Source organism: Aptenodytes patagonicus, chromosome 5 (genome assembly GCF_965638725.1).
Source record: "Aptenodytes patagonicus chromosome 5, bAptPat1.pri.cur, whole genome shotgun sequence".
NCBI lineage: Eukaryota > Metazoa > Chordata > Aves > Sphenisciformes > Spheniscidae > Aptenodytes > Aptenodytes patagonicus.
In genome coordinates this window covers 17,297,433-17,315,225 of record NC_134953.1, presented here as the reverse complement: position 1 = coordinate 17,315,225, position 17,793 = coordinate 17,297,433, and the positions used below count along the sequence as shown (strand labels likewise).

At 41.5% G+C, this 17,793-nt stretch overlaps 1 protein-coding gene across 3 annotated transcripts in view; it reads right to left on the bottom strand.

Annotated features, from left to right (window-relative positions):
- The window catches only part of ARMH3 (armadillo like helical domain containing 3), a 130,414-nt gene that overhangs the window by 107,608 nt on the left and 5,013 nt on the right, over positions 1-17,793 (bottom strand). For all 3 annotated transcript variants that reach the window (XM_076338886.1, XM_076338885.1, XM_076338887.1), the window contains exons 2-12: positions 15,288-15,399; positions 14,758-14,814; positions 14,476-14,622; positions 12,456-12,563; positions 11,235-11,327; positions 10,270-10,344; positions 9,500-9,586; positions 3,933-3,989; positions 2,854-2,897; positions 1,231-1,291; positions 144-190 (exon numbers count right to left, since the gene is read on the bottom strand). In XM_076338886.1, the coding sequence (XP_076195001.1) occupies positions 144-190; positions 1,231-1,291; positions 2,854-2,897; positions 3,933-3,989; positions 9,500-9,586; positions 10,270-10,344; positions 11,235-11,327; positions 12,456-12,563; positions 14,476-14,622; positions 14,758-14,814; positions 15,288-15,389 (878 nt within the window). In that variant the 5' untranslated portion in view covers positions 15,390-15,399. The remainder of the gene's footprint in view (positions 1-143; positions 191-1,230; positions 1,292-2,853; positions 2,898-3,932; positions 3,990-9,499; positions 9,587-10,269; positions 10,345-11,234; positions 11,328-12,455; positions 12,564-14,475; positions 14,623-14,757; positions 14,815-15,287; positions 15,400-17,793) is intronic.

Here is a 17,793-nt window from a genome sequence, read left to right as displayed (position 1 = left end):
GGGGTGTGGTACCATTTTAGTTAGAGGAGAACTTGTCCCTCTAGTTTGCTTTGCTACATTAGAACAGCTCCATGATGGAGCGGATCATGTTGACCAATGTGGTGAGTTGCCATTCATTGTGTAACTAACATCTGTGCACTTACTGGACTGAGATCTTCTCATCAGCATCTGCTATGAACATGCTGCCCACCTATGGAAAGAAAGAGTATTGCATAGGAGGAATTTGTGAAAGCTATTAGACAAGAGAGAAGACGTGGATTTAACTAAATCAGAAGTGCCCTGGGAGAGGGCAGGAGTGTCCAGGGCACACATGCAACTTTCTTTCTAATACCAGTAAAATACAAATGGGAACCAGAATGACCATCTACAAACACATTTTATTTTGCACTACTGTCACTGACAAACGCTTCACCTGTCAAATCACAAAAGAGGAAAAAAAGGACTGTATCTTGAATCCCAAACTGGATTAGTCTGTGATTCTGTAAAAGGACAACAGAGATCATTTCCTATCTGCTTGCCTGAAAGTGGTAGCAGTTTTACCCATGTCATTCCTGACAGACAGCTGTCAACACTGAACTACGTTTACTTACAGGAAATTTTCCTGTCAGTTACATCTTAGACTACAATTAAATCTCAGACTGAAGCAAAGCCAAACTGAACAAGGGGAATAGTGGATACTCTTTACAAGGACAAAATTCCCAATTGCCTTTAGAGGGTACCCCTCCAAAAATGCAGACACTGCCCATTGCAGAATCCAAGCTTACTTCATGGCTACAGTGCACCCAGGCTTGAGAAACAAGACAGTAAAAAACCAGATCTCTAAAGCTAGTGACAGAGTAGACTTTGCCACAAAAATATTCAGCTTCTCTGTTGTAGGCTACATCAGCAGAGCAGCAACTTGTTTTTAAAAATAAGTAGCTGTTTAAAAGTGTCCAACAAGTAATTGTGATTTTTAAAATAAAGTCAACTAGAATGAAGAAGATGAAGGAAAACAATTTCAATTATCAACACCAGAATAGAGTTCTCATCCTTTGAAAGAGCTTTCCTAGCCAGACAACAGCACGCTCCTCAGAATACAGCCATTTGAGCTGTATTTGGTTTGGACTGGATCAAGGCATCTCCCCCTCCAGAACCCACATCTCAAACTCACAGTTTTTGGAAACACCCTCCTGCTGAACTTCCATGAAGGCACCTATTTTAAGAATAGAAAAACACTGCTTCCTTGCTTACCATGTTAGTTAGGGCTGAGAAGAAACCACTCTGGTGCTCCTCTTCCTTATCTTTGTATTGCCTGACCAAAAAGGAACAAGGATGAAGCTTCAGGGTTAGAAATGGAACTAGAGTTATTTTATCTAAATCCCTATGAGACAGTCTTATCTGATAAGGATACAGGATGGAGAAAGCTACAACATTCACAAGCTGTCGTGGTTTAACCAGCACACAAGCCCTTTTCAAGAACTCACAAAAAGAGATGCAAAGGGTATTAAAATATTTGTAAATTGTGTAGAGTTGAAGTGGGGTTGCTGAAAGATGTGAGACTGAACAATGCCTGTGCTGTTATAAAGGATACATCCAGTCTGGGCTAATGCTGAAGGAAAGGGACCAAGTGACTTAAGAAATTTTGTCCTGCACTGGCAAAACAGTAATGAACCACGTGAACGCACACAGTCAGTAACCACAGAACAGCTTCATTTCAATCATCATTCGCTACAGACTAAACCAGAGTCGATCATCCTATGGCCAGCAGAAACCACGAGGACCATTACGGTTCATGGCCTGATCCTGCCTTATCCCACGTTCCTGGAGTAAGTGAAGGGACTGGAACTGGAGTAAATGAAGTCAACAAATAGGTTGGGTACCTCAGATTTAAGCTAAGTTGCTTCATTTGGCAATCAAATGGACTAGCAAAGCTCACATGGCCATTTATTCTGTCTTTCATAGAGGGATCTGATCACACGCAATGCAACATGCAAAAAAAACAATTCTAAATTTTTTGGGAAGGGGGAAAGAGCGAGCTAAGCAAAACAGGCCATTGTCTGAGTCAGCTTTTGTCAGAATGAAGGAAGTTGGGTGGGTGACGTTTTTTCTGCTTTACTCTAATAATTTACTCTGTTAAATGCATTTACATGATTTGCTGATCTTGCAAGTCATCTGCATATCTGCAATAGCAGACCTTCAAAGGAATTAAAACATTTTTCTGGATACTTTGAGAATCCTACTGCACAAAAAAAAAAAAGTCTTGGGTTGCTCAGGTGAAACTGCTGTAAGTTTCTAAATTTTTCTGAAGCACCTTCTTCTTAGGAAAACTTATACATTTTGTGCTGTTGCTTATGAAGCAGAGGCTGGGAACATGCTACCCCTACTGCTGGCTTTCTGGCTCTTTCTTCAGAAGCAGTTAATGCTTTCCACCATTTGCAAGAGCATACATCCCCTAATCATCGCTGATCTGGCATGTGGATAGTCCTGGATATATTTGTTTGTTTTAGATCGAGTTTCAGTTAAATCAATTTTCTAACAGAAGTACTCAGCAAATAATTTCTCTTTTCACTTGGGACTAAGATTTTATACAAGGTTCATACAGAGATTAAATTAATGATAGTAAAAACATACAATAGATATCTTCCTCTACAGCAAGATCTCTCCTGAAGCACATCAGCACAGCTGGTACAGATGCATTTACACTTGCAATGACAGCAACAACTGAGCCGAAGTACCTCAAAGCATAAGACTATTCCCTGCCTCTCCAGGTGCATCAGGGCTGTTAGGTGATAAATAAGTGCTTTAACACAAAAAAAAGTTGTGGAAAGGTACAGCAACTATCATGCATTGAAAAACAAGAGAATTAGGTTTTACCTGTTATATTCCGATAAAGCCTGGGCAATTACAAGTCCCATTCCCTAAAAAAAGTGTTAAAAAAATCTTTACATTACAAATCTCAATGCAGGAAATCACACACTGAACACACATAGCAGTGCTGCCCCTGCCAAGATAACCTAGCATGCTATGAAGAATTTCCCCTGAAGCTGTTTGAACTATTAAGACATGCTATGATACAACAAAAATATCATCCAAAAATCAAGACACCAAAATTTAAAGTTGGATATCTAATTACTAAGTTCAACAGAGAACATTCACTCTCCTTGGATGTCCAGACAGAGCTTACTCACTAAGAAGCCTCAATAAAGCAGCAAGAACTTCAGAAGGAAGCTGGTGCCAGAGGAAGGACATCCAAAAGTTCAAAACAAAGGCCATAAACACTAGTAATCTTTTCACTTCTTGCAAACAGCCTCCACCATTCCACAGCTACTGATCATCCTTTCTGTCAAGCTAATTTAATTAACTCAGAATAATCGTTCTTGCCCTTTAGTTAGCATGGAGCTTGCTTTTTACTTCATGCCTAAAGAACAGCTTCCGGACCTCACATAGCTCATAGTGTGCTGCCACTTTCTATCCAGGCCTGGATTCAAAACTTAGGCAGTGACTACAACCCAAAATATGTTGGAGGACTCTTGACTCAGGTACAAGCTTCCACTGAGCTACAGGAATTGACCTGTGGACTGGTAAAATCGGATGACACAGCACTGAAAATGAGGTGGTCTTTGGCATAAGCTATCTTGTGCCTCTTTGGCATGTGACAGCAAATAGTGTATAGATAGTTCATAAATGTGTAATAGATCAACTTTAGCATGTTCCTTGCTACCTAGCTTTTTAACCACCCCCACCATTTAACTGGTGATCAAACTGTCCAAATCATGAGCTGCCTAACCTATTGCAAGAGTGCAGTTAGGGCAGAAACCCACTATACTGGTGTTCTTTACAGTGGCACTGTTCCTAGACAGTTTCTACCAGACACCATGATTGCATTCATTACCCTAACACCACATGTGAAAGAGCATCCCCAGGAGCACAGAGGAATCAAGTCAAATACTCACATTGAGCGTGGCCTCATCATCTACGATGGAGAGCTTCACAATGTAGGGATTCACTGACTGCTCAGGGTTGGGGGAGAAGGAAGAAAGAAAGTTGGTTTTAACTTCAGCATTCAGAAAAAATACACTATTATCTTTCCAAGTTTACCCAACCACCTGAGAAGAATCTCTCTCCTGTCCCACAAAGCAGAATACACACAAAGAAACAGGAGTCACAGCGCACACTTAGGCCGCTATGCCTGGGACACGTTCTCTTTACTGGCTCAGCCAGGCAGTCTCCTGATTTTATTGAGAAGAGAGGGAGTTTCTGCTCCTCCACTAGCTCATCTGTCAGTCTTGAAAGTGGAGCAGCTGTCCTGCAAGCCTGTCATCTGTGACAGACACACTGTTATGCAGCAGGAACAAGTAGTGGAGCTGGGACTGAACATTAGCGTTCTGGTATCTCCCTTCTGCAAGACCTTGCAAAGATTGCTTAAAGGAAGGAGGACCCAGGAAGGCATGACAATGTTATAGACTCTGTTGCTAGGTTAGAGCTCAACTCTTTAACAGTTTACACCACTGAGAACTAGAAGTCTCTGGAGAATATAAATTCCTTGAACTTAGCTGAACAAAGCACATGGGCTCCATCTATAAAGATAAATCCTAAAAATTTAGGAAGCGTTTTAGATTAGCGGTACGTTTGTTTTTCCTGGTTTATATGTGTTAGTGCAAAACTAACAAAGTCGATTTGGAACCAGGACAGAGAAGAAAAGGCTCTATCTATGTAGTAAGTCCAAAGTGGATGGGAAGAATAAAACACAAAGCACGCATCACATGCATCCCTACAAGTTACACAGTTATCCGACTGATTTGACAGCAAGTTAAAAATAAGGCTGATCAGAAAACACCACTCTCGCAATTATTTGGTGCTTCGGGAGGATCAGGCTTTCTTTTTGGTTCAGAAAAGAAACTGATCAGAACAGACCAAAGCTCAGCCAGTCTGTCAGCCTGCCTCCAGCAGCACGCAGCCCTGTCTGCTGTCTCAGAAAAAGACAGAAAGCTCATACAGAACCCATCTGTGCACAAAGCGTGCAAAGACATTTCCTTGAGGCTGGAGTAGAGGCTCCTATTGAGTAACAATATATGGTCCTCTCTCTACAACCATGCTCCCCTTCAGAAATTAAATTTAGTCAGTGTCAGTAAAGCAGAAGGAAGCTTCACAAATTCATAATTAAATATAGATTAAAATCCATCCTTGTAAATATATCTTAGTTTTGCTAACTTCAGTCATTCTCTTGCTCTCCTTATACAGCAAGGAGAAACTCTCCACACCACAGCTCACGCACAGAAGAGAGGCCAGCCTGTGACTCATGACCAGTAAGAATGATGTGGCTTTTCCAGGCAATGGGCAGCAGGGCTACGCTGAATTAGAGTCTGCAGGGTTATCCAAATTCCCAAATGTGGGGAATAAGCAAACTGGGAGATACTACACTGACCAACGCCACCAGTCTGCTCTGAGACCTAGTCCTGCACTCCGTCCCATCACAGAAAGGGAGGGGGAGCGGGTTCGTTGTCATCTCTAGCCTATGAATGACTCTTCACGCTCCCATTGCCCTTGACTTTCCAAGATGCATGCTCCATGTCTCCTGCCCCTTGGCAGCAAGATGTCATCAGTGCACAGCTGATAGGGTCGTGAAGCTGGCCTAGCTTGCTACAGATCTCTGCCCTTTATCTTTTCAATTGTCATTTCCCTACCTGCAGAAGTCTGTTTAATAATTCCTGTCTGAAGTATTCCATTCCCCTGACACATTCCATGCCTCCTCCAGGCTTCCCTAACTCCTTAAGCAGCAGGCAGATGACTAACCAGTGTAATCCACACACCGTATTACTCTGTATGGGACAAGGCAGTTTCTAGTGCCTTTCAGTGTGCAAGTCTGTACCAGTGTGATGAGAATATTTCCTGTGCTGCCCACAGGGCATGCAGTTTGCTCCTGCCCCTCCTTGAGAGCCAACAGTTCCAGTTATATTCTACGAGCATTAGTCTGCACATCTACGATGAACATCAGCGACTTGCAAGTTGTACAAGCACCCCTAAGCCCACCCCATACTCCCTGCCTGCTTCCCTATTCTATTCCTGCTGTTTCAGTGTTCACTTCCCCTCTCACTGGGTATCACAGCAGAAGTTTTAAAAGTCTAAATTACGCCTGCCACTCCACAACATGCAGAAACATGCAGCAGCCTTGAAAAGTGGTTGATAAGCATTTTGAAAACGTGTGTCAATGAAGCAGTGACACAAACTTAGAAAGAGCCTCTGCCTCCACCTGCCTCCAGAAAGTACTCAGAAATGATTCCCAGCTCTTCAGAGAACACAGGTCTTTTCCTGTCACTGCCATCAGGTAACAAACTATATCATTAAGGTCTTGTCAGCGATGCAGTACAGACACAAACTCCTGAAGCCTGGTAATACTCAAGATGTCCTTCACGAACTACCCACCATTAAATGCCAACAATCTCATAGAAATGAAGGTGGAAGCTGCAGGGAGATCATTACCAGGTACTTTTTAAAGCAATCACCAGGTGAGACAAGCCATACGAAGTATTATATGAAGAAGCACACAGGTCTGGCAGAGGGAGTGAGATCTCCTCCATGCCCCCAAATGTACCTCCACCTCCAACACAAACCTATGGGAAACAATTTTTTGGTAGGAAAAGAAAGCAGAAAAAACCCAAGCTAACCATGTATAATCCCTAGTTAGGTGCTTAACTTATCTTCACATCTGTAACACAAATGAAGGTCAGAGTCCACTCGATTATCCCTCGCAAGACTTTTCCCTGAACACTCATTAGGGATGATTCAGCAGCTTTGCTGCCAGCCCTGATGAGGCCATCTCCTCTGCAGGCAGGCCGTCTTGCAGGGAATTGGAGCTTGAATAATCACTTGTTTTGTTAAAGAGATTCATTTAAAATAATTTGAGTTGCGTGAGACTTTTTTTAAAAAAAAAAAAAAAAAGATTAATTTTCTGACTTCAGTGTTGAAAAGTGTCTCTTCAGCACCTGTAGTTGACTATATCAAGGAGAGGTAAGTCCACATAACCGGACATGAAGGGCTGTCAGATACACATGCTGCCAGACAAGCACACGAAGGGGAAAAACCCACATTTTGACTAATTTCTTTCAGCTCTGCCTAGCAAAAGACACAATATGTAGTTCTAGTGGGTTGAACATGAGGCAAAGAAATTTCCACCTAGATGTTATCAAGGAATCTAACTATTTAAAAGTCACTACCTGATTTTATGTTTTAACTTGCTATTCTAACAGCCATCCCTTAAAACACTGAGAAAGTGATCAAATAAATACTCTTCCTCACAGCATTTTCTCTGTTTGGCAGCCTTTTGTGTACACTTAGCTTCACCAATTTCCTGATATAGTCAATTATTTAGTTACTCTTTTATGTTTCTCTCACATAGTATCAAGGTAAAAACATTTTCTCTAAAATCAGAACTAGGATAAAAAAAGCATAAAATATAGCTGAAGACTTGAATAAGTATATACTTGGAACAACTTTTGAAAATTATTAGGTTTCAGATCAGGGACATCCCTTTAAAGGTTCCAGGTAAAGACATGTAAATCATTTTTACTCCTAGAACAGAAGTTAATGAGCAAGCCAAGATATCAGCTACACTGGTAATGAAAATGCGGACAGATATTCCCCAGGGAATTTGAGAGGAGACTACAAAATTCACATCCCAAAAATATGAAAGAACATCCTGATGCAAAACACGCTGGCATTCACATTAAAGACAGACACAAAATCATAGTCAGCTAATGAATTTTCAGCCTAATTAGATTTTCTTAAGCAGCTGGAAACACAATTTAGCAACCAATGAAGTTCAGAACAAAAGAGAACCTATCAAATGCAGCACAGTTAACTAAAAAGAGAACTCCAAAGGATTTGAGGCATGAAAGTATGCTACAGTACACTGACAACCAGGCAACCATTAAACTGACTCTAAGGGCCAAAGAACAGCAAATGAAAGCAGCTACTCTGCTTAAGGACAAAGATTATGACTGCATTACTACAGGCTTTGCTTGTAGTGCTGCTTACGAAAGGCAGTGTCAGGCAGCCATCATATAAAACCTTTCTTCGGGTTGCTTTCAACCTTCACAGATGAACTACTCAAGCTGAAATTCCCCTTGCTACATGTCTGCCTCAGGTTGGATTGTACTTTTTAAACATCAGCACAATTTCTTTTGGGTGCCCAGTTTGAAGACATCTAGGACGATGCTTTCCAAAGCACTCGACCCCAACTCAGTACTCTACAGAAAGGTACTGCAAAGAGCAGAGGACAAGTCTTATGTACTCACAGCACTCTATCTTACTAAGGACATAAACTATAGTACACAGGGATCCACAGCTCAGGGATGGGACTCCACAGCTCTCCACCTTTTGACCTCAATGTTGCAATGAGACCTCTGGTCTTTCCAGTCTGCCCTCATTAGTAACTCTACCCACATCATTCCCAACAGTTTTCCCTCATGGCCATATACTGAAACCAAACTCCATGCTGCCATTCCATGCTACCATGGCACAGATTGCTGAACAGAATCTGTAATTCATGATTCTGACAACATTCACAGGAATAAGAAATTAACAGGGGTTACCTTGACACTAAGTGTAGCTCCTGTCTTTGCCTATTCTCTAGGTCGATTCATAATTCAAAACAAGATTCATTATAAAACCAGGTAGGTTTTGGAGCCTGCCCCCTCCCAGTAATTCTTTTGAGGAGGGGGTATTCCAGCACCTTCCCACTTTTTGCCAATCTAAGTATATTAAGATATTCCTAATTATGGAAAAAAATGAGATTAATCATTAAAGCATCGTGCCTCACGCCAAGAAAAGCCAACATTAGGTGGTTTTTTTGACATTTGAAATGTTTCTTCTTCAAGGTGACGAGTAACAGAAAAAAATGGGAATACATCACAAAGTAGCACAACCAGTTTAGAAAAAGGAAGATGAATAAAGTTTCCCAGAGAGGAATCAGTCAAAGGGAGACAGACTTCTCTTGGAAATACTAGCTGTGATGTTTCAGTTCATTCTTTGGTCACACCTTCACCACCTCTTCTGGGGATCTGTGCTCTTTCAGTCTGCTAGTCAGGTTCTGAATCACAAATTCAGTCTGAAGCACAAGATGACTGACAGCTCATTTTACTTTGGAGACTATGTATAACTGCACAGTCACACGCACAGAGGCAAACATGCAAGTTCGGCACAACAGTAACTCTTCCAAAAGGACCCTCCTCAGAATACTTCCACGAAGGAAATGCAAATCCCCTAGGTAGTTTCTTTCATGTTTGCACAAAATGAGCTGTATGAATATCATACACATTTGATTATACACGTCAGAGACAGATACAGTTAGCATAATATGACTGCCTTGCAAAACTTCTGTAGCCCTGTGCTGATATACTGATAAATGTTATAGCGTGTACTGCTAAAAACTGTACTGTAGGCTGCCTTAATAATCCAGAGGCCAGTGTAAATTCATAAAGTAGAGAGAAGTGAAGTTTCTGTTATCCAGAAGAATACATACCTCATACTTTCTGTAGTTGACCAGCAAGGCAAGAAGGACAACAGCATCATAGCCATGTTCCCTGCGACTAAGTGGGCTGGACAGGATCTGGAATAAATAATCACACTGTTCTGTTCAGGCCTGCTTCAGGAAGCTTGCAGTGACTCTCACACAGTGCATGGCCGTGAAATATATGTGTAAGAGCAAATTATGTCCTAACTGAAAGAGGATATTTAAGGTTGAGGTAGTGTCGGTGCTTCCAAGAAGTTCTGCACACAGAGAAGCTTATTTATCACAGAGAAGACGCACGTAGGCTTTCTGGGCATAAAGGGCAAATATATTTCTCAATAGCACTGGACAGTATCTCAGTGCATCACCAACATTATCTGTGCAAGTTTTCTGCGTTTCCCCAAGCCCAGTTCCACTCCTAAAAAGTATAATTTATCAAAGAGCAGAAAAACACTCAATATATCCAGACTGCCTTTTGAAAAAAGTTCCTCTGATACAGAAATTCTCTGTGAAATTAGCCCAGAAATCTGTTCAGCTTCTATCTAGGCACAAATGTCTCAAGTGAAAATACTTTAAATACTCAGTAGTGACTAAAAACAGCAGACTAGAGTAAGGAGGAGACAGCATTTAAAAAAAAAAAAAAAAATCTATGACTGAGCTATGAACGGAAGCAACACAGTGCCAGTCAGCTATGCTGCACTGAAAAAGCTGAAAAGCAAATACATCACTGAAAGCTCTCACTATGGAAGAAAAGCCCCTGCAGTAGAAGGAAGAATCCTTACCTGCAAAATAGCTTCAAATATGCTGTTAATCATCACATACTCCAGGATGGTGTTCTGGCTAATGTTATCTGTCACCTGAGTACAAACACAAGTTTTAAAATCTCACCCAAAGCCTCCCATGATGCTCTAGCTGGCTCTGGCACACACTTAGGAACAGAAGAGTTCTACTACCAGATGGACACATTTATCCAGAATCTCTCACTTAGTCAGTAAATCAAGGTGTGACTAGCAGTAGAGCTAGACATGAAGTAAAAGAAATCTGTCCTGCCTCCCAGCCCTCCCTCTGGCAAGAAGCACAACCCATGTACTAAGAACTCCCCCTTTCCTCTACAGATTGATATTTTACACATCTGCATGACAACAGCCATCAGCAGCTGAAGCAGGCTGCTACACAGGAGGCAGAGAATGAAAAAACAGGGCGCATATGCTCCACTGAGCACTTTCCCATCAGGAACAGGCCAGTGAAGACCTCCTCCACACTCAATTATCTCTTATCACAGCAAAAATAGTTCACAGTTGACCATGTCCAAGAGATGATGAGTGGCCATTTGTTCCAACTTCCTCATTCTTCACATCCTCACCACTCTTCTCTGCTCCACACTTCCTGTCTTTCCTCAACCCCTCTCCTCTGCTCCCTTTCCATTTATCCAAAACTTCTTAAATATCTTTTTTCCCTTAAAAAAAAAAAAATCCTGTGAATCCAATTGACACTTTCTCCTGTGTCTCTCCCCTTTTGCCCCAGTTGGCACCTATCTTACGAGGTGAAAACAGCCTGCTAGTCTGTATTGGCATCGTGGTTAGAGCAATGATGCATATCCTGGGCTGACCCTTGCTGTCATTCACAATTTCTTTCCCCTTCTTAAGCTTCACACTGCAGCATTCTGCTCAAGTTTTGAGACAGTTCCATCCCTCAAGATGCGGCTCATATAAGCCTTTAAGTTATTATACAGCTGGTATTTATTTACCGTCACCAAACAGAGAAGTAGCTTCAGACACAAGCTTTTGAGACTTTCAGAACCTTCTGCACAGAGGAGCGAGTCCAAGCTCTCCATCAGATTCTAAAGAACAACAATCACATTATTTAAAAGTAATATTTAAAATTATTTCAAATGTTTGTTATAAAAAGCTTTTTGGGAGATTCAAATATAAGAGCACCAATATAAAGCCATGTTATTCCAGAATCAATAATTGAGCCATTACTACTGTTACACAGGCCATATTCACACTACTGGTTCTCAACATTGTTTTGTGTAAACTACATTTTAATGACTACAGGCATAACATCATGATCATTTTCCAAGAGTTTTCTCTAGATGCTTGAGAGATTTTGTATACATATAACAACAGATTTCATTCTCAAAGTAATTCTGTGCTCTACAAATATGATCTTCCTTTTTGTTTGCAAGACAGTAATATCAGTGCTTTCTTTTTTCAATATTCCATTTTACTTATAAGCACACCTTATTTTTTTTATAAGCAGCACACCTCCAATTTAAGAGTACGTATCTTAGTTATGATTAAAAATAGATACTATATAGCTGTTTGACAGATATTCATAAATAATTGTTTTCCAAATACTAAGTTACAGGTAATACAGTTATTCTTAAAGGAAAAATGTAGTTCTGATAAGCAAACTAGTACTTAATATTTTCCCCAAATGTACTATTTGTAGACAGATGAAAAATTACTACTTTTTGTAGAGAGATGAAAGATATGACAGGAATTCAGCTTTATCATTGATTACATTGTCATTTCCCAAAACTCAACATCTTTACAGTGAAGAGCATCAAGTAAATTTAAAACGGTACATGTGCTGATGGAAATGTGAGAACACAGGATAATCAGCTAAAAAATAAGCACAAGATATGAGGTTCAATACTAGGTACTAATGGCCTGTGACAGCCTTTTCTGGCCTTAGGATTTCTTAACCATAGTGACTGCACAGCATGGAACTAAAGGAAAAGAAAGAGAAGTGCTCTGTTATATTACTAACAAACACAGGGACCCCAATTGTCTTTGAGCCACTAGCAGGTAAAGAACTACTACTTCTCTTCTAGCTGCTTTTAATAAGTGGCTGGGATATTTCCCCCAAAAGCTGCACCTTGGTAGGCACACCTATCTACAAATCACTGCCCCTGCAACATGGCTGCTGCGCAAACTGTTTCTCTACATTGCCAGGGCCTCACCTTCATACATAGCTCTGCCTTATCAAAACCCACAAGCATGTTGATGATGTCAAACCCAGAAGTGGATTTGTTCTTCTGATGGACACCCCGAATCAATGCACACAAAGTCTGCAAAGGGAAAAATCAGAGGGTAAGATGTAAGGCAACACCTACAACTCAATAGCAGAACCCGCCCTAAGACCCTCTCCTAGCACTGGCAAAGCACAGGTATTTAAATTAATACCACCAGCCTGGAAGCCATACATTCTGTCTGACCTCTCCACCTCTGTTGTTTCTAAGGAGGATCCTGGATACTGAAAACTCAAAAAAATTAGAGAAGACTATATTTGTCCATATTTTTCCTGTTTGTTCACCCCTTCATTCCACAGCACTCTGAGGAAAGATAATCTTACTGCTTCTTCTGTCCAGACCCAGTTTGTACCAGACAGGACCACAATCTTTGGAAAATAGCTAAGTGTGACTTTAAGGCCAAAAATATTGATCAGGAAACTGCGAGGCAGAAGCAGTGTATGGATAGACATGCCTTAGAGCTTTCCAGATTAATTTCTTGCTTCAAGCATGCCAAAACATACAACACCCATACAGCATAGTTTATCACATTATGCCTGTCCATACAGCAGATGCTTTTGCTACAGAGAGCACAAATTTCTGTTTGGTTACCACGCTGCTATACTAAGTCTGACCAACAAACTGTCTCTTTGTCAAAAAAAGACTTTTGTCATCAGGCACCTTTCAGGTCTGTGAAGAGGGAAGGAGCAGGAATATAACCACTGCAGTTTTAGACTCCAGCTTAAATTCACCTGTGAGAAGTAATTAGTTTCAGAAGATGTGAAGCTGGAGACAAGCAGACCTCAAGGAATCAGCAGACCACTAGAACCATACAGAAGCAAAAGGGTAAGGTAGACATCCTTTTTTTCGTTACTGTCAGAGACAGGATACTGGGCTAAACAAACCTTTGTTCACCATGGTCATTCTCAAGAAAAGGTTGCTTAAATAAGTTTTGGCTTCGGGATCACTTTCCACATGAACACAATCTGATTAAGGGAACGCTCTCCCAACTCAAGCTCAGGATGTGTTACCTGGTTCCTATTTACACTCACACAGCAGGATTCTAGACTTGAGCCCTGGCCTAACTTTTGCCAAGAGCCTGAATACAATTTTGGGAATTCAGGGCTGGGCTAGACTGTCTATGTAGCTGTAACTACAATATTTAACAGCATCATTTCAAACTAATTCTAAAAAAAAATAAAAATAAAACAATGCAAGATTGTATGTCAGAGGTGTACATATTCTGTTTTAAATCAACTTTTCCCAGCTTACTGCCTGTCCAATGTCTCCTACAGGTGACTTCTCCAAATCTGAAATTCATATCCTGTATTCCTACAGCTGAGAGAAGCTGAGACAAATGCATTCACCAGACTGTGAGAATCAGCCTGTGAACTAGTAACGTCAAACATCAAGACTGAGGAGGGGAGTCTCCTGCACAAGACATGGGACAGCATAGCTTTGGTAAGGAGTAACCTGTAGGAAAATGGTTATTAATTCCGGGTGACAATTCTTACAGCTTCCAATTAGGAAGCGTCCAGCAGGGACAGTCCCCTGTATGAATTTCACACTAACATCTCCAGAGCTTTATTTCATTTTCTATCCATATGGAAATTCAAAAAGGAGGCTGAAATGAGGGAGAACAGGAGAAAGCAGAATACAAAGCTACACAGAGTACTCTTGAGCCCCCAAACTGACCACCTGCACTGTGAACAAGCCCCTCTTGTCCCCCCATTGCCATCCGCTTCATCCTGCATCACCAGATCCTCTTGAATTCTGAAACAAGCTATTGTTCTTCAAAGGCTAAAGAGACTATGAACGTTTGTAACCTCCACAGACAATAAGTAGCAACTGCTCTGTAGACATCACTTCTCCTCAGAAGCAAAGAAATGAGCACAAGACGTTTGATACCAGCAGCAAATATATTGCCTCATTAGAAGCAAAAGAGAGCATTCCCTATCTCTCAGCGTGGTACCTGTAATGCATTGACCACTCTGATTGGGTGCTCCTCACCCAGGGCCTGGATGCAGTGCTGAAACAAGCAGTTGATGTTATCTTTTATCTTCATTAACTCTTCCCCATCCAGAGCCTCCAGCTTGCCTTCTAGGTATTCCAAGTTGACCTGTCAGGTTAAGAAGCAGTTCATGCATGTTACACAACCACTGACACCTTAGAAACGCAAGTCCTTGCACTGACAGTCTGCCACTTTGTAGGCAGAACAGCAGCGGCAAATCAGAGGATGTTCAATTCCTGTTACCTTCATGAGAAACAGCTCCTCCCAAAACCTAGGGTTGCATTTACTGGGGTCCTCTGTCTGAAAGGAAAAGGAACCGCCATGAGAGCAAACAAGAAGAAATCATTCAGGCAGAATTTAAAGAAAATCCTTATCATGAGTAGCTCAGAGTCAGCATCATCCCACTGGATGACCAAGTGGTCTCACAGTATAGAATTCTGTCTACACAGATTCCCAGAAACAGAAGGACAAACAGAAGCAGCTCTCAATTGGGATGCCTCTGTTTATTTTCTGGATTATTTTCTGAGAAATACTTGAAAAGCCACAACTTCCCGTAGATCACAAATGGTCCTGGTAGGCAACAGGACAAGGTGACATTAAGGAAGAGAGCAGAATAGAGAGCTCTGCATGACAGTAGAAGAGCCTGAAACGTGTGCCTACACTGTGCAGTCCTTACCTTGGGAAAAGAATCCACCATGCAGAGCCCTCCGCACAAACTAATCCAAGAAAATTTAACACAACACTTTAGAAAGAAGAGATGCTTAAGTCCTTACCGTGAAAATCTCATCATACATCAACACAACTTTCTCCTTCAATGGCTTCTTGGAGGCTGAAGATTTCCGGAGCAGCCCACCTTTCTTCTCTGTTTGGGCCATGCTGTATACCCTGAAGGTAAGAATAGACAAAAAAGGCTAAGGAAACTTGAACTTTTCTTCAAGGCATATCTGGCCTGCCTCATCCATGAGAGACTTTTTCGCTGTACTGAAATACTAATAGTCTCTCACAAGCTGAAAGTAGGGGCTTTAATAACTATACTAGATAAGAAATCAGATCAAAGGTCCCATCTAGTCCTATATCCCATTTCAAAGAAAGATGCAAAAGTCCAGACACAGGCAGATACAGAATAAGCTCCTTACATATAAATTTTCTCAATTCGTCTCTGCTAGAAACTGATTCATGATCCAGACCAATGCAGTTTACATCTAGAAAAGTATGTATTTTTCAATCTCATTGCAGGAACTGTGATACTTGTTACTGAATGGATACCCAGTCCTTTTTGACGCTTGTCAAGCCTCAAGGACACCTTGTGACAAAAAGCTCCTGAAACTGTTTGAAAAAGTCTTCTCTCATCTGTTTAATTTGCTGCCTACCAAAGCATTTCAAATTCTGCTTTTGCACACTGTGGCGGCGTCCAACCCTAGGAAACATTTGGCTGCAAAGCCTCCCTAAAGCACTCCTGCCACCCTTGCTCATTCCTACCTCTGCACCTTGGCATCCCTCAGCTGTGCCAGCTGCTCTGCAAATCAAGCCAGAGAAGAACCCCAGCCTCAAAAGCATCACATGTTGTTCAGTTTTGGGAGGAGGATGGAGGAACACAGGGGAGAAGCTTTGCAGGGATTTTTTTTTTTTTTTTTTTTTAAAACCAGATGAATTTCCTGATCCATTTGACAGCAAAGCGTTTTCTAGAAACACAAACAGGTTTTACTATAAGTAATCGGTGTCTCATGCTTACTGGTTATACTATTAAAGAAAAAAGGAAGTATGATTATTACAAAATGAGCTGTTACAAAAAGTAACAGCCATAGCTATAGACCTGAACCTTCTGCGACAGTCAACCCATTCCAGGGGCTGAGTCAGAACGCATGACTTGCCATGTACTCTCAACCTCATGTCTGATGCTACAAAGCACATCACCACTGACCTTGCAAATATGTATTTATCTGCAATCACAGATTTTTCTGGCAAGCATCACAGCTTTAGCACTGTTCTAACCTCCTCTATCACTGCAGCACTATCAGAGGTACTTAGCAGAAAGGGAATGCCATCCCTTCTCATATTCCTGAGCTCCCAACCTCTCTCCCATACCTCCAAAGGTAATTACACACACAGCAGCAGCATACCTCAGGCAGAGGCTTGACTTAAGTCATGCTCCAGAAAAACATGGGCAGGCTTCTTGTGGTAGCTGCACTCAGCCATGCTAAATTATGCATAGAGAGGTAAGTTCACTGCAGTCAGCATCCAAGACCCCAGAGCTTTCTGAGCTGGCAGCCACGGACAACAGCTTTGGATTTAGCCTCCATCCCAGACTGCCTGAGCCCCTTCCACAACCACAGCATGTTTAGATCTGTCTTTCCCTCAAGGAGCAAGTTCCAGCAACTACTGAATGCCAGTTCCAGATCTCTTCTACATTCTTTCCACTGCAGACAGCTTTTGATTGTCTTAAACTACAACTATGTTCTCAACTAGGACTCCCAGGCTCCCAGAGTCTGTTATTCAGACATCCATCCCTTGAGCCGTAAATCTCAGTTCTAAGCGGCAGGAAAACATCTTTGGGCCTGGAGAAACAATGCTGCTGCAAAAGACCCTACTCCAGGCGTGAAGGGAAGGAGCTTTGCCTGGATGGGAAAGCAAAGGGTAGGACAGAGAGCAGCAGATCTCACACCTGAAAAGCTGAATTTATACAGAAAGGCGGAGAGGTGTTCTGTCTTCCTGCTAGAAAGGGAATATGCGCAGCTGGCTGGTCAAGGGCTGGCACGTGTGCTGGGGTGAGAATGGAAACGGCCCCAAGACACATTGACAGAAGAAAGCTTAGCAACTACTGCACCATAACTTTCTGTAAATACCAATATACAGTAGGTCTATATATCCAATTAAGATGGAAAAAGGTTTCAGTCTAACAAACGAAAAAGAAAACATTATTCAATCATCTTGATAGCTTCTCTTTTCAGACTTTGCATTATTTTTTAACTGTCATGGGAAATAAGACATTATTCTAATTAGAAACATAATTGGAAACAGAGAGAAATCTATTAAAAACCAAATCAAGAACGATGTCACTTTTACCCTAGCAATACAAATCTTACCCAAGATTGCACAAAACTAGAATTGTAAGTTTCTGAACCTAAAGCAGCTGCCAGCCCCAGCATACAAACACATCCATCAGCGTGCTTCTAATTGAATTACAGCTAACGAATCCCAGTGTCAAAACTAATAAACTAACTCTCAGTGCTTCTAGGTCAGCGTTCTCACAGCAAATGTGTACGTGAATGGGAAGGGATC